Source organism: Ranitomeya imitator, chromosome 1 (genome assembly GCF_032444005.1).
Source record: "Ranitomeya imitator isolate aRanImi1 chromosome 1, aRanImi1.pri, whole genome shotgun sequence".
NCBI lineage: Eukaryota > Metazoa > Chordata > Amphibia > Anura > Dendrobatidae > Ranitomeya > Ranitomeya imitator.
In genome coordinates, this window is record NC_091282.1 from 156006368 (window position 1) to 156023014 (window position 16647).

The 16647-nt window shown below is 41.4% G+C and overlaps 1 protein-coding gene across 3 annotated transcripts in view; it reads right to left on the reverse strand.

The window, feature by feature from the left end:
* Positions 1 to 16647, reverse strand: part of MCTP1 (multiple C2 and transmembrane domain containing 1) — a 1531547-nt gene that overhangs the window by 26096 nt on the left and 1488804 nt on the right. For all 3 annotated transcript variants that reach the window (XM_069751887.1, XM_069751881.1, XM_069751897.1), the window contains one exon: positions 2352 to 2461. In XM_069751887.1, the coding sequence (XP_069607988.1) occupies positions 2352 to 2461 (110 nt within the window). The remainder of the gene's footprint in view (positions 1 to 2351; positions 2462 to 16647) is intronic.

A 16647-nucleotide genomic window follows, 5' to 3' on the forward strand; every position in this document is an offset into this window, starting at 1 on the left:
AACGCAGCGTTTCCTCGTGGTATTTTCCGCACCATGGGCACAACGGATTTGGTTTTCCATAGGTATACTTGGTACTGTAAACCTGATGGAACACTGCTGCGAATCTGCAGCGGCCAATCCGCTGCGGATCCGCAGCCAAATCCGCACCGTGTGCACATGGCCTAATTCTAAAGGTATGTGCACATGCTGCGGAAAACGCTGCGGATCCGCAGCAGTTTCCCATGAGTTTACAGTTCAATGTAAACCTATGGAAAACAAAAATCGCTGTACACATGCTGCAGAAAAACTGCACGGAAACGCAGCGGTTTACATTCCGCAGCATGTCGCTTCTTTCTGCGGATTCCACAGCGGTTTTACAACTGCTCCAATAGAAAATCGCAGTTGTAAAACTGCAGTGAAATGCGCAGAAAAACCGCGGTAAATCTGCCATAAATCCGCAGTGGTTTAGCGCAGCGGAAAAATCCGCAGAGGACCAGAATACGTGTGCACATACCGAAACCCTAACCCTAACCCTAGTTCTTACCCCAACCTTAGTGGAAGAAAAAAAAAATATCTTTATTTTTTTTTATTGTCCCTACCTATGGGGGTGACAAAGAAGGGGGGGGGGTCATTCAGTATTTTTTTAATTTTGATCACTGTGATAGGTTTAATCGCAGTGATCAAAATGCACTTGAAACGAATCTGCCGGCCGGCAGATTCGGCGGGCGCACTGCGCATGCGCCCGCCATTTTGGAAGATGGCGGCGCCCAGGAATGAAGATGGACGGACCACAGGAGGCTCGGTAAGTATGATGGTGTGGGTGGGAGCATGGGGGTGGATCGAAGCACGGGGGGGGGTGCATTGGAGCATCGGGGGGTGGATCCGACTGCAGGGGGGGTGGATCGGACAGCAGGGGGGGTGGATCGGAGTGCAGGGGGGTGGTTGGAGCACGGGGGGGTGATTGGAGCACGGGGGTGAGCAGACAAGAGCACGGGGGGAGCGGACAGGAGGACGGAGGGGAGCGGAGCAGTGTAAAGGACAGATCGGAGGGCTGGGGGGGGTGATCGGTGGGGTGGGGGCACATCAGTGTTTCCAGCCATGGCCGATGATATTGCAGCATCGGCCATGGCTGGATTGTAATATTTCACCAGTTATAATAGGTGAAATATTACAAATCGCTGTGATTGGCAGTTTCACTTTCAACAGCCAATCAGAGCGATCGTAGCCACGGGGGGGGGGGGGGGGGGAAGCCACCCCCCCTGGGCTAAACTACCACTCCCCCTGTCCCTGCAGGTCGGGTGAAATGGGAGTTAACCCTTTCACCGGATCTGCAGGGACGCGATCATTCTGTGACACAGCATATGCGTCACAGGTCGGATTGGCACCGACTTTCATGACGCATACGCTGTGTCACAGGTCAGGAAGGGGTTAAAGGGACAAGGAACAAAATACATTTCTCAAGAACAAATATTTCTCAAGAACAAAATACATTTTAATAAATTGTTCTTGGAATAATAATGAGTTCCACAATTGGATGTGTTAAAAAAAGTTATTGTGATGTGATAATCTTATCCATGTGACCCTGCTACGTTCCGTCCTATGAGGTGTGCACACTAGATCTCCTCCGTCACTGATTTAATTTATGATGACCTCAGAAGATTGAAGACGCAGAAATAACACTGGCTCCTGTGATGAAAAAGGCAGGGAAATGTGCTGCCTGAGAATGTAGCAGCTGTGAGTCCTTGCTGCTTCATCTGTATACTCATGTATCATAATTGACTTATACTTTCTCCACAGACTTGTACCTGTGGTATGTGCCAACCATGAACTGGAGCAGCTCTGCATGTTCAGACACAGCCATTACACAGTACACAGCAGGGGCACATTTATAACATTATCTCCACACAGGACAATTTTTTTACCACATCCAATTGTGGAACTTACTAGTACACCAACATTTATTAAAGAGGTGGTCCTAAACTATATGTTATTTTATTCCTAAATATCTATTTAAGGTCATAAACTTATCTTTCGAGCATGTGTCGGTTGTCAATAAAGACAGAAGCCAAGTAGGATCTTCTCACTGTGTACTGTTTTCCTCAGTGCACAGTGACAATTCGCTCTCTTGGCAACAGAGTGCACTGTCATTGCACATGGAAAGAAAAGAATGAGTGAGCAGAGACGAGAGCCGCCTTTGCAAGTGACATCACTTTTATTGACCACATAATGTTCTAACTGTGAAACACATTTATAATGTCCAAGTGTGATTATTGAATGTCTGAATGAGGTCTGATCATTTAGTAGGTCCACTCTGTGTACTAGCTTGCTTATGATAAGGCCCTTATGAGTCATTTAATACTGTGGACACTTACTTCTTTATTCTTTCACCAATGGAAGCTACTTCATCAAGGACACTTTGGACACTGACACAGACCTCCTGGATGGCATACAGTTTATTCATAAAACCTTTCTTCTCACAGTCCTAATAGAAAAAAAATGAGGATCATTACCTAACTACACAAAGCATATTAGGTATACACAATCTATAATTATGGAAAACATAGAAACTTGGCTGAAAGGGATCTCATTAATACCATAATGCCCCAATATACAATGCGGTAAAAAATTCAGCCAGGATGGATGAATTTGTCAAGGATAACAGCTGAGAGATCATGCAGATCCCACAGCCACCAATATTTTACCAATTTGTCAACGAACGGCAGTCCACTTCCTCCAATCATCAGGACAATTACGCAATTGACTGACGAGTGATGGACGAGGCCGTGCATGTTTTCTGTAATACGTAAGTTATTGGAGAACTAACAGTGAGAGTGTAGTATATATACATCCGATTCCAAAGCATGGAATATATATATATGTGTATATACCCTGGTACGGTCACTCCCAAACTCCACAATAAAAAAGGAACTAGTTGCCACAACCAATTATTTATACAGGCCAATTGGACATCTGGTATAGGTAGGATATTGCTTCAAGGGTGCGGTTTATAGGGCAAGAGGAACAAAGCTATTACATTTTATATAATTAATCCAAAAAGTAGGCAGTTTTTATAAAAATAAAAATATACAAAGATGTTACATAATGGACAAAACAATACAGTCTAAACAATTACATCAAATTAAAAAGATAAATAGAAGAAATGTACTAAACCTGATGTTGCAGGGTTGGCTCTCGTTTTTATGAAGGGAAGCTCTTCATGTTTAGAAATGGACAGAACTACAGTGAACTGTATCTCCCAGAACTGGCAAAGATTATAGTTTGACATTTGCTTTTTATTAGAACAAGTTACGCCCACATACCTCCCTTTTAGTGACTTAAACAGGGCTGATCATGGGATGTGGCTCAGTCTTTAATAAATTATGGTATTCCCAAATTTCATGATATCTTTGCCCCTGAAGGTTCCAGGCGGGATATTTTACTGTCATGTTATCTATCATGATTTTAGTTTTCTATATAGAGGAAACATGGCATGGATTGCATAATCCATCTTATCGATATTAATTTTAAAGGTGCTGTCTCAAACTCCCAGTGACATAAGACAATGTGTTACGTTCACAAATTCGTCAAGACCCCAAAATATGCCTTTCATAACTGTAGGACCCTGTGTGTTCATAAAAAACCTCAATATTCATAATTTGAGTGGAACCAAGGAGCTCACCTCAGTCTGTTTGTTAAATATGGCACCTTACAGATTGTTAGGCAAACTGGGGATGGGACTTGTGTCTCCATCCATCATAAACCTACTTTAATTACCTCTTCACAGCAGGGTGGTTGGGTCATGTAGAGGTTAGTAGAGTGCTAGCCTTGCTTCAGTACTCACTATGATAACTATGAGAACTTGATAGGTTTTTATCATTCAATTATATCTATAACAGAACTCATATTTCTTTAATTGTTTTGATATGTTTTATATGCTCCTAACAAAACTGGAACACTACTACTACGCTATGTTAGACCTCATTCAGACCGCCCGCTTTAACGGACGTGTGCTGTCTGTGTTTTTCATGGATAGCAATTGTACCTTTGATAATCTTTTAGGTCATTTACATGTCCATGATTTTTCGCGAACGTAGCAATCCACGGAAAATTTCAGAGACATGTCCGATTTTGATTCAAGGGTCGAATTTTTAATCAATGGGTCTGTGAAAAAATTGCAATGCACTCGGTTGTTAATTGTGTGTAGTCTGATTTTTGACAAACTGTCACGTAGGAGCAGGTGGAGAAACTTTTCTTTTTCTCCAAGTAGAAGGAAAACAGATGACACTCTGATCAAAAGAATAGGTCTGTTTTTCTCGTACATGAGAAAAATGGATGTCTGAATGAGACATTATCAAGAGTTTCACTTTTGATACTTGATCCCAGCATTGAATATTCTCCACACATCCAAGAATTTTGGTTTTACAAATGTGAAATAAGCACTAGTCCCATTTGAATCCCAGACAGTGAACCCCATGAACCTTTCCTCATGATTTCATGTTACAATCACATGCCTAAATGTATTTTAGTGGGATTCTATGGGATATACCTACAAAGTAGAAATAGTTTGTGAAGTGTGAAGGAAATGATACATGCTTTTCTAATTATTTAAAAAAATATAAATCTGAAAATTCTGTCATGCATTTGTACTCAACACCCCGAGTCAATACTTTGTAGGACCACCTTTTGCTGAAATTACTGCTGCAAGTCTTTTGGAATATGTCTCTACTAGCTTTGCACATGTAGAGCTTGAAATTTTGCCCACTCTTCTTCACAAACTAGCTGTAGCTCAGTCAGATTGGATGGAGAGCATCTGTAAACAACACTTTTCAAGTCTGGCCACAGATTCTGAATGGGATTTAGGTCTGGACTTTGGAACATTCACACACATAAATATGTTTTGATCTAAACGATTCCATTGTAACTGACACTATGTTTAGGGTTGTTGTCCTGCTGGAAGGTGTACCTACACCCCAGTCTCAAGCCTTTTTTAGCGTTTAACAGCGTCCTCCAAGATTGCCCTGTATTTAGATCCATTTATTCATCTTCTCATCAACTCTGACCAGCTTCCCAGTCCCTGTTGAAAAAAAAGCATTCCCACAGCATTATTCTGCCACCACCATGTTTGACGGTGGAGATGGTGTTTTCAGGGTGATGTACAGGGTTAGTTTTCTACCACACATAGCGTTCTGCATGTAGTTCAAAATGTTCAGCGTTCTGCATGTAGTTCAAAATGTTCTACTTTAGTCTGATCTGACCAGGGCATCATCTCCCACATGCTAGCCGTGTTCCATACATGGCATTTTGCAAACAGAAAACAATGCTTATGACTTGCATGCAAAAATGGCTTTCTTCTTGTCACTCTTCCATAAAGGCCAGATTTCTGAAGTATGAGACTAAGGCCTCATCCACACGTCAGTATTTATGAATCGGTGTTTAATCAGTGTTTGCATGCCAAAACTAGGAGTGTCTCCAAAACACAGAACAGGTGTCACTCTTTCAATTATAGTTTATCTCTGTAAGTTTCACTCCAGTTTTTGGCATACAAACACTGATGAAAAATACTGACATGTGAATGAAGCCTAAGGCTATGTTCCCACAATGAGTTTTTGATGCTGCAGATTTTCTGCATAATTTCTGCACCAATTAAAGAGGTTATTTGCATTTTCTCAAAAATATGCAGCATTAAAAAATCATCAAAAACTCTTTGTGGAAACATAGCTTACTGGTTGTGCTGTGGACAGATACTCCCACCTGAGCTGTGGATCTCTGCAGCTCCTCCAGCGTGACCATGGGTCTCTTGGCTGCTTCTCTAATTAGTGATCTCCTTGCTTGGGATGTCAGTTTAGGTGGATGGCCTTGTCCTGGTAGGTTTGCAGTTGAGCATACTCCTTCTATTTCTGGATGATGGATTGGTACAGTGCACCGTGAGATGCTCAGAGCTTGGGCTAATTTTTTTTATAACCTAACCCTGCTTCTGGTGTTCATGATGCTGTTTGATCCCTAATGTTTTCAAACAAACCTCCAAGGCCTTCACAGAACAGCTGTACTTAGTCTCAGTATATGTTACACACAGAAAAAAAAACACAAAAATTGAGCTTGACTTTAGTTGGTACACATGCAGCACATAAACGCATGTTCACATTGACCATAAAACATGACAAGGTAACTCTGACAGTCCTACACTTCCTTATTATGGCCAATGTGAACATGCGTTTATGTGCTGCATGTGTACAAACTGAAGTCAAGCTAAATTTTTGTGTTTTTTTTCTTTGTATTATTGCATTCTGTGCAAGCCGGGGTGTGACCACCCTTTTCTGAGCTGGAGATTGTATATAAAGCTCCCCCAGGCTGGTGTTCTACTGGTTGGGCCTAGTCCTGATGTCTGCCCTTATTCACACTGAGGTCAACATTGACACATGGTAAGGTTTTTAATATTAGACAGTGTAGGACTGTCCCGACCAGAGTTACCTTGTTGTGGTGGTAGGGCTTTTATGCTATTTTTGATTAAAAACAGTATTACTAAAAACTCTGTGGTATTTAGATGCACTTTTTGCTTTTTACTTATTTACAGCAGGGTTTTGCTATTTTTTTCTCATATGTTACACACAGATGGACTACAGTAAATACAAATACACAATTTTCAGATTTATACTTTTCTATAATTAGAACACCATGTATCATTTCCTTTACACTTCCCAAATATGTGCTACTTTGTGTTGGTATATCACATCGAATCCCAATAAAATATATTTAAGTTTGTAGGTGTGACGTGAAAAATTGTGGAAACCTTCACGGGGCATGAATACTTTTTCAAGGCCCTGCATATGTGGAGTTTCTTGCTTTTTGTGAACACCCCCAAAAAACTGTAGCCTGTGTTCTGGAGATATTTTGTGAATACAAGTGCATTATATATCTAGATGCTCTCCATATGTAAAAGTGATAGACTACAGGCAGCATATCTACCAATGCAAGTTAATGGGTTACCGTAGGTTATATTAACCTTTTGGGTCCATGTAAAAAAATCGCAGCATGCATTTCTCTAATCCATTTTTCAGATCAGATTCAGTCATTAAACGGTGTTAAAAATGCATGCCATAAGGACACCATCCGTATGGCATCCTTTTTTTTATATCACAGATCCATTGCATTATCAACATAGAAAACTGTATTTGGATTTAGATAATTTATCAATTATTGATGTGTAAAGACGGATGACAATGCTGTTGAAAAATCTGTATTTTTTATGGATGGAAAAGGACGATAATTTATGTGCGCTTGTGAACTTATCCTAATGCTCCTTTATAAAAGACAAATGGCTCAAATCATCATTGTTAATTTGACTTGTATGGCGCACATTGTGAATTTTACACAAAATCAAACATTTTCTTTATTTTATCTTTAATCTTTTCGTGACTTTAGTGCAAAAAGTCAAAATTTTTGAGGTAAAATGATGAAAATTCTGCGACTATATTTGGAGTAGTACATAAAATCACTTCTGAGGAGGGTAAACTTCTTAAAAGTTAAAATCAGACAAAAACATCATGAAAGTCAAAGTAAAATGAATAAAAAAAAACAGGTGAGCACATATAACATAAACTAAAAAAGGCACACATTAAAGGGAACCTGTCACCTGAATTTGGCGGGACCGGTTTTTGGTTATATGGGCGGAGTTTTCTGGTGTTTGATTCACCCTTTCCTTACCCGCTGGCTGCAATATTGGATTGAAGTTCATTCTCTGTCCTCCGTAGTACACGCCTGCGCAAGGCAATCCTGCAAAAACTGCAGCGTGCTAGCTCCCAGAAATCAATTGTACTTGAGTCGCATCTAACTGCCCGCTGGGTCAGAGCGACACCAGCAGTGTGATCATGTCATGTAATCACGCGGCTGACATCACTCACCGACACAGCAGAGGCGAACATTGGTGGTAAGTGCTCCATACTGGAGCTGAAGACACCAAAGATGGGTGTATTTACTGCTTGGAGGAGTATTTCTTTCAAGGGGTGTATTTACTGGCTGAGGGTAGTGTTTACTGGGGGGGTGCATTTACTATGTGTGTATATTTAGTGTGTATGGGGGGTATTTAGTGTGTGGGGTATTTACTGGTTGTAAGTGGGGTTTACTGGGGAGTGAATTTACTGTGGGTCTCTGAGTATTAGTTCTTGTTGATGCAGCTGCATGATTTGCGGCTGCTAGACAGCTTGGATACATGTGGGGATTCCCTAGCAACTCCCACATGTACTCAGCCTGTCAAGCAGCCGTAAATCATGCAGCTGCATCGACAACAACTAAATCTCCGAGCACTCACAAATACTCGGAGACCACCCGAGCAACAAGTATACTCACTCATCACTAGTCTGCAGTCATCCTATGGGACTGCAGACTTCTTAATTCTCACAGTGTGCATTGCACGCTATCAGGATTCTCTGGTGGCAATTTGCATACATTTGGTCACATACTGACTAGACATGTGTGGCCTCGCTCAATGAAAATGAATGGAGCGATGCTGGGCATGTCTAGTCGGAATGTGGTCAGAAGGATACAAATCTCATACTTGTGCAGGGGAGAAACCTAAAAGTGTGCAGTGCATGCACTGTGAGAATTCAGAAGCCTGCAGCTATAGTGACTGCAGACTTTCACCTCAAACCTTCTATGCACCCTTTAATTATAAACTGAAGCCCGAGCTTCTCTTCTGCTTCTCTCAGTTTTTCACTGAACATTGAATTAGGGTGAGCAGGTCGTCAGCACTTGCCTAAATGTGCACATCGTATATGTGCAGGGGGGGGAGTCGTGGGCGCGAAACTGAATTCTTGCCCTGGGTGCCAGAAAACCTAGATATATAATTTCTCCATCTTCTCCATTGTCTGTGTACACGTAAATCAGTATACACTCGGATGACATCCGAGTGCAGTCCAATTTTTCCACGCACCCATAGACTTGTATGGGTGCACGTCCTCCAATTTGGGGAGCCACTCGCATCATGTTGCAATTTTTTTTCTCACACGAAATATGAAAAAAAGCAGATCTTCACTAGTATAACATTGGTCAGAGTAATATATGATAAAACTTCGAATAGCACTCGTCCGCTGTATAAGCTCATGTGAGCGAACCCTTAATGATTTATTGGAATTGTCTGATATGAGCAACTGCTTGCTTTCCTTTCCACTGACTTTGATGTATACAACCCCACTAGGAAAAAACTGTAGAGGACAAGCCTTCATTCAGACATCAGTTTTTCATGTACGAGTTCTGTCTGTGTTCTTAATGGATTGAATTCCTACCCATTGCAGTCTATGGGGCTGCTCACATGTCCATGTATTTTTGCACACGGAGTGATCTGCACGAAAGCACGAAGAAGTGTCCGATTTTAATCTGAGTCACGGATCAAATTTGGCAAGGAAAGTCTAGGGGTCTGTGAAAAAAAACCAGACAGAACGTGAAGGCCATCGGTGTGCTGTCTGATTTTTATATTTGATTGAGAAAACTTCTCATGTGCAAAAAAAAAATAATAAAAAATGAAACACTAATGGTAAAAACTAACAATGATCAAACACTGATAAAAATTGGTCCTTTTTTTCGTACGGGAAAAATCAATGATGTCTGAATGAGGTCTTACTGTGTATCTATTTTAAAAGTTTTGCGCATTTTAATGTAAAGAAATTAGAAATGACCATAACTTTTGCCAATATTTTGAAGAGTGTGCAGTCGCATAGATTGATGATGAGTCTTACATATTGTTTATAGAGACACATATACACAGATGGATAAACACAACAGGAACAGGAACGTTCAGATGTAGGAAATGAGAGATGAAAGAAATAGGAATCATGTAATCCTGTGACATTTCAAGGGGTGGGTAAATGTGACAGAACTGACTGCTATAAACAGAATGACTGAAGAACAGAATCTTCATAACCTCCATAATTCTGGAATCCACCAAGGACTTTATTTAGCAACGCAAAGCAGGAGTGATCAAGGCACAAACACGCACGCCATATGCACAGTATAAAAGTGATGACTTCAGGTGAACACTTCACAATGTGATACTCAACTTTGTTTCCCATAAGTTAAAGCTCGTGAGACTTCGGAATTCAAAGCTAACACAATAAGAAGGGCCTGGATGTTGCAAAATTCTTTAATTTTTTTTCTTTAAGATATACACTGAGAGGCAGATTTATAAGTGTATCACAATGTAGAGTAAGAGGCACCAGAAAAATAGCAAAGGTGCACTGCACAATGGAGAATAGCAAACAAATGTAATAAAAAATTCTAATTGCAATTAGCAAACTTGTTTTGTCTAGCAAGGTAACTACTATTGTACAGAGCCTTGAAACAGTGTTCATATCCAGTGAACCTTTCCACATTATTTCACATTATACCCACAAACTTAAATGTGTTTTGGTATTCTACGTGATATGCCAACAACAAGCAGTATGTATTTGTGAAGTCTAAAGGAAATAGTGCATGGTTTTCAAACGGTTTTACAAATCTAAATTTGAAAAGTTCATAGGGTATGAATACTTTTTCAAGGCACTGCATATTAACATGGCTGCCATCTTGTTATACTGACAGAACCCTGTCCTAGACTCTTTACACTGGCTGAAGAATAATTATGGGGGCAGAATGATCACTAATAGAACACTAACAGATCACCATACAGTATCATGTTATCAGCAGCACATCTACAGTTTACACAGGTGATGTGGTCCTGAGAACAATGATTTTTGTTCCGGCATAAACAATCCAATCACTCGATGAATATGCAGCATTTTACTTGTTTAGTATAATATACCTCATAGTCCTCCACATATTATAATGTGCCTCATAGTCCTCCATATAGTATAATACACTCCTCAGTCCTCCATATAGTATTATACACTTCCCATAGTCTTCCATATAGTATAATACACTCCTCATAGCCCTCCATATATTAAAATACACTGCTCAGTCCTCCACATGTCAATGCAAATAAATGTTGTTACAGAAATGTTGACAAAAAACTCCAATGTTTCTTCTTTTTGAATATCAGTCCTCCACATAGTATAATACACTCCTCATAGTCCTCCATATAGCATAATACATTCCTCACAGTGCTCCATATAGTATACTGCACCACCATAGTCATCAATGTAGTACAATTCATTTCCCATAGTATAATGCACCCCATAGTTTTTCATATAGTATAATGTATTTCCCATAGTCCTCAATACAGTATAATGCTGCCCAAATATAGTATAATGCAGCCACCACCCCACAGAGTATAATGCAGCCACCCCACAGAGTATAATGTAACCATCCACAGAATATAATGCAGCCCCCTCATATAGTATAATGTAGCCCCCTCATAGAGTATGATGCAATCACCCCTCATAGAATATAAATATGATACAGCCCCCCATAGAATATAATGTAGCCCCGAATAGAATATAATACAGCCCACCTCACCATAGAATATAATGTAGCCCCATCAAAGAGCAATCATCCCTCATAAAATCTAATACAGCCCCCATGGAATATAATGTAGCCCACCATAGAATATAATAAGGCCCACCTCCACATAATAATAATAATAATTTTATTTATATAGCGCCAACATATTCCACAGCGCTTTACAAATTATAGAGGGGACTTGTACAGACAATAGACATTACAGCATAACAGAAATACAGTTCAAAATAGATACCAAGAGGAATGAGGGCCCTGCTCGCAAGCTCACAAACTATGAGGAAAAGGGGAGACACGAGAGGTGGATGGTAACAATTGCTTTAGTTATTCGGACCGGCCATAGTGTAAGGCCCAGGTGTTCATGTAAAGCTGCATGAACCAGTTAACTGCCTAAGTATGTAGCAGTACAGACACAGAGGGCTATTAACTGCATAAAGTGTATGAGAACATGATGCGAGGAACCCAATTATGTTTTTTTTTTTTTTTAATGGGCCACACAGGGATAGTTAGGTTAATGCGTTGAGGGGGTAGGCAATCTGAACAAATGAGTTTTTAGGGCACGCTTAAAACTGTGGGGATTAATCGTATTAACCTAGGTAGTGCATTCCAAAGAATCAGCACAGCACGTGTAAAGTTTTGGAGACAGGAGTGGGAGGTTCTGATTATTGAGGATGCTAACCTGAGGTCATTAGCGGAGCAGAGGGCACGGGTAGGGTGGTAGACTGAGACCAGAGAGGATATGTAGGGTGGTGCTGAGCCATGGAGTGCTTTGTGGATGAGGGTAGTAGTTTTGTACTGGATTCTTGAGTGGATGGGTAACCAGTGTAATGAATGGCACAGGGTAGAGGCATCGGTGTAACGGTTGGTGAGGAATATGATCCTGGCTGCAGCATTCAGGACAGATTGGAGGGGGGAGAGTTTGGTAAGAGGGAGGCCGATTAGTAGAGGGTTACAATAGTCCAGACGAGAATGAATAAGTGAAACAGTAAGAGTTTTTGCAGAGTCGAAAATAAGAAAAGGGGGAATTCTAGAAATGTTTTTGAGATGCAGATAAGAAGAGCGAGCCAGTGATCAGATGTGGGGGGTGAATGAAAGCTCGGAATCAAGTATGACCCCAAGGTAGCGGGCATGTTGCTTTGGAGTAATGGTGGAACCGCACACGGAGATGGCAATGTCAGGCAAAGGTAGGTTAATAGACGGAAAAAACACGAGGAGTTCAGTTTTTGACAGGTTCAGTTTCAGATAGAGGGAGGACATGATGTTAGAGACAGCAGTAAGACAATCACTGGTGTTTACTAAAAAGGTCGGCGTGATAACAGGAGAATAAGTGTATAATTTGGTGTCGTCAGCATAGAGATGGTACTGGAAACCAAATCTACTGATTGTTTGTCCAATATGGGCAGAATACAAAGAGAAGAGGAGGGGGCCTAGGACTGATCCTTGAGGAACCCCAACACATAGTATATAATGTAGCCCCCATAGAATATAATGTAGCCCCCCATAGTATATAACACAACCTCCCCTATAGAATATAATGTACCTCATAGTATGTAACAGACTCCCCCATAGAATATAATATACACCCCGATAGTATATAACACAGCCACATAGCATATAACACAGCCTCCCCCATAGAATATAACATACCCCCAATAGTATATAACACAGCCACAAAGTATATAACACAGCCTCCCCGATAGAATATAATATACCCCCCATAGTATATACCACAGCCCACATAGTAAATACCACAGCCTGCATAGTATATAGCAGAGCCCGCATAGTATATAGCAGAGCCCGCATAGTATATAGCACAGCCTGCATAGTATATAACACAGCCCATATAGTATATAACACAGCCCACATAGTATATAACACAGCCACATAGTATATAACACAGCCTCCCCATAGAATATAATATACCCCCAATAGTATGTAACAGCCACATAGTATATAATACAGCCTCCCCCATAGAATATAATATACCCCCATAGTATATACCACAGCCCGCATAGTATATAGTAGAGCCCGCATAGTATATAGCAGAGCCCGCATAGTATATAGCACAGCCCGCATAGCATATAACACAGCCCATGTAGTATATAGCACAACCCGTGTAGTATATAGCACAGCCCGTGTAGTATATAGCACAGCCCACATAGTATATAGCACAGCCCACGTAGTATATAACACAGCCCACATAGTATATAGCACAGCCACATAATATATAGCACAGCCACATAGTATATAGCACAGCCACGTAATATATAGCACAGCCACGTAGTATAACACAACCCACATAATATATAACACAGCCCACGTAGTACACAGCCACGTTGTATAACACAGCCCACATAGTATATAACACAGCCGCATAGTATATAGCACAGCCCACGTAGTATATAACACAGTCCACATAGTATACAGCCCAGCCACATAGTATAACACAGCCCGCATAGTATATAGCACAGCCACGTAGTATATAACGCAGGCCACGTAGTATATAGCACAACCACATAGAATATAACACAGCCACATAGTATATAGCACAGCCATGTAGTATACAACACAGCCCACGTAGTATATAGCACAGCCACGCAGTATATAACACAGCCCATGCAGTATATAGCACAGACACGTGGTATATAAAACAGCCACATAGTATATAACACAGCCCACGTAGTATATAACACAGCCCATGTAGTATATTACACAGCTCGCATCTCTCCCCCCGAGAATGGCCCCACAGAAAAATAAAAAAAATCCCACACTCCTTACCTCTCCTCACGCCTGCGCTGCCCCCTGCTTCTGTCTCAGCGGCTGCACTGCCGGCTGGCACACAGTGGGTGTGCGTGCACCCGCAGTGTGTCAGAGGCAGAGCGGGGAATGATGGGAGAGGGAACGTTAGCTGACGCTCTCTCCTCCATCATTGCTTTGAACTGTACCGGCAGATGCCGGTATAGTTCAATGCGGCTAGGGAGTTGGCGCTGGTGGCAGGAGGTAAGAAGAGTCAGCTCACACTGCTGTCCACCCTGTCTTCCTGATCTAATACTAGAGATACCAGGGGTCCTGAGGTAAGAAGAGGCTGGTCATACAGCTGTCATGTCTTCCTCATCTAATACTAGAGATACCAGGGGTGCTGAGGTAAGAAGAGGCTGTTCACACTGCTGTCCACCCAGTCTTTCTGATCTGATACTGGAGAAGTGGCTCACCCTAATGGCCACCCTGTTTACCTGATCTAATACTGGAGACATCAGGGTGCTGAAGATAGCATGCTGCTTACACTGCTGTGCTACATGCCTTCTGAATGCTGAGTGGCTGCTGTGACCTAACGATAAACCTGTACCATATACTGTCATGCTACTATTACAGCAGCTAAGCTTCCTACTCCACATCTTCACAGGCACTTGTGTTATCAACATTCTAGGATAGATTTCTGTTAGTGTAACAAGACAGTACCCATTTTATTGGACTACATGAGTACTTCCCTAGACAACACAGTTTTCTAATTAAAGGTACTTATCAATTTATTTATAACATGTTTTTCTATTTCTTTTCTTTTTTTTTTTCTATTCCTGGAGGACCCCTTACCTATACATGAGTCAGTTTAACCCCTGTCGACTTTGGGATTTTTTATTTCTGGTTTCGTTTTTTGCTCCCATTCTTCCCAGAGCCATAACTTTTTTATTTTTCAGTCAATATGGCCCTGTGAGGGCTTGTTTTTTTTGCGAGACGAATTGTACTTTTGAATGACACCATTAATTTTACCATATAGTGTACCAGCAAGTGGGAAAAATTCAAAGTGTGGTGAAATTGCAAAAAAAAGTGTCGGAGTTCATAGCAGATCAGCAATGACAAGAACAGGGGTCTTCTGAAAACCTCTGGTTGTCGTGCCAACCCATCGGCACCTCGCGATCATGTGACGGGGTGCCGATGGATGTAATTTGTGACGCACTTCTGGCGAACATATTAATGCCATTGTCAGAGATTGACGGAAGAACTAGAAGCAGAAATATCTACAGGTAACTTTGACATAGTGGGAATAACCGAGACATGGTTAGATGAAAGCTATGACTGGGCAGTTAACTTACAGGGTTACAGTCTGTTTAGAAAGGATCGTAAAAATCGGAGAGGAGGAGGGGTTTGTCTCTATGTAAAGTCTTGTCTAAAGTCCACTTTAAGGGAGGATATTAGCGAAGGGAATGAGGATGTCGAGTCCATATGGGTCGAAATTCATGGAGGGAAAAATGGTAACAAAATTCTCATTGGGGTCTGTTACAAACCCCCAAATATAACAGAAATCATGGAAAGTCTACTTCTAAAGCAGATAGATGAAGCTGCAACCCATAATGAGGTCCTGGTTATGGGGGACTTTAACTACCCGGATATTAACTGGGAAACAGAAACCTGTGAAACCCATAAAGGCAACAGGATTCTGCTAATAACCAAGAAAAATTATCTTTCACAATTGGTGCAGAATCAAACCAGAGGAGGAGCACTTTTAGACCTAATACTATCTAATAGACCTGACAGAATAACAAATCTGCAGGTGGTCGGGCATCTAGGAAATAGCGACCACAATATTGTACAGTTTCACCTGTCTTTCACTAGGGGGACTTGTCAGGGAGTCACAAAAACACTGAACTTTAGGAAGGCAAAGTTTGACCAGCTTAGAGATGCCCTTAATCTGGTAGACTGGGACAATATCCTCAGAAATAAGAATACAGATAATAAATGGGAAATGTTTAAGAACATCCTAAATAGGCAGTGTAAGCGGTTTATACCTTGTGGGAATAAAAGGACTAGAAATAGGAAAAACCCAATGTGGCTAAACAAAGAAGTAACACAGGCAATTAACAGTAAAAAGAAAGCATTTGCACTACTAAAGCAGGATGGCACCATTGAAGCTCTAAAAAACTATAGGGAGAAAAATACTTTATCTAAAAAACTACCGTATATACTCGAGTATAAGCCGAGATTTTCAGCCCAAATTTTTGGGCTGAAAGTGCCCCTCTCGGCTTATACTCGAGTCACGGTCGGCGGTGGGGTCGGCGGGTGAGGGGGAGAGGGCGCTGAGGCATACTTACCTGCTTCCAGCGATCCTGGCGCTCCCCCTGCCGTCCCACGGTCTTCGGTGCTGCAGTTCTTCCTCTATCAGCGGTCACGTGGGACCGCTCATTAGAGAAATGAATAGGCGGCTCCACCTCCCATAGGGGTGGAGCCGCC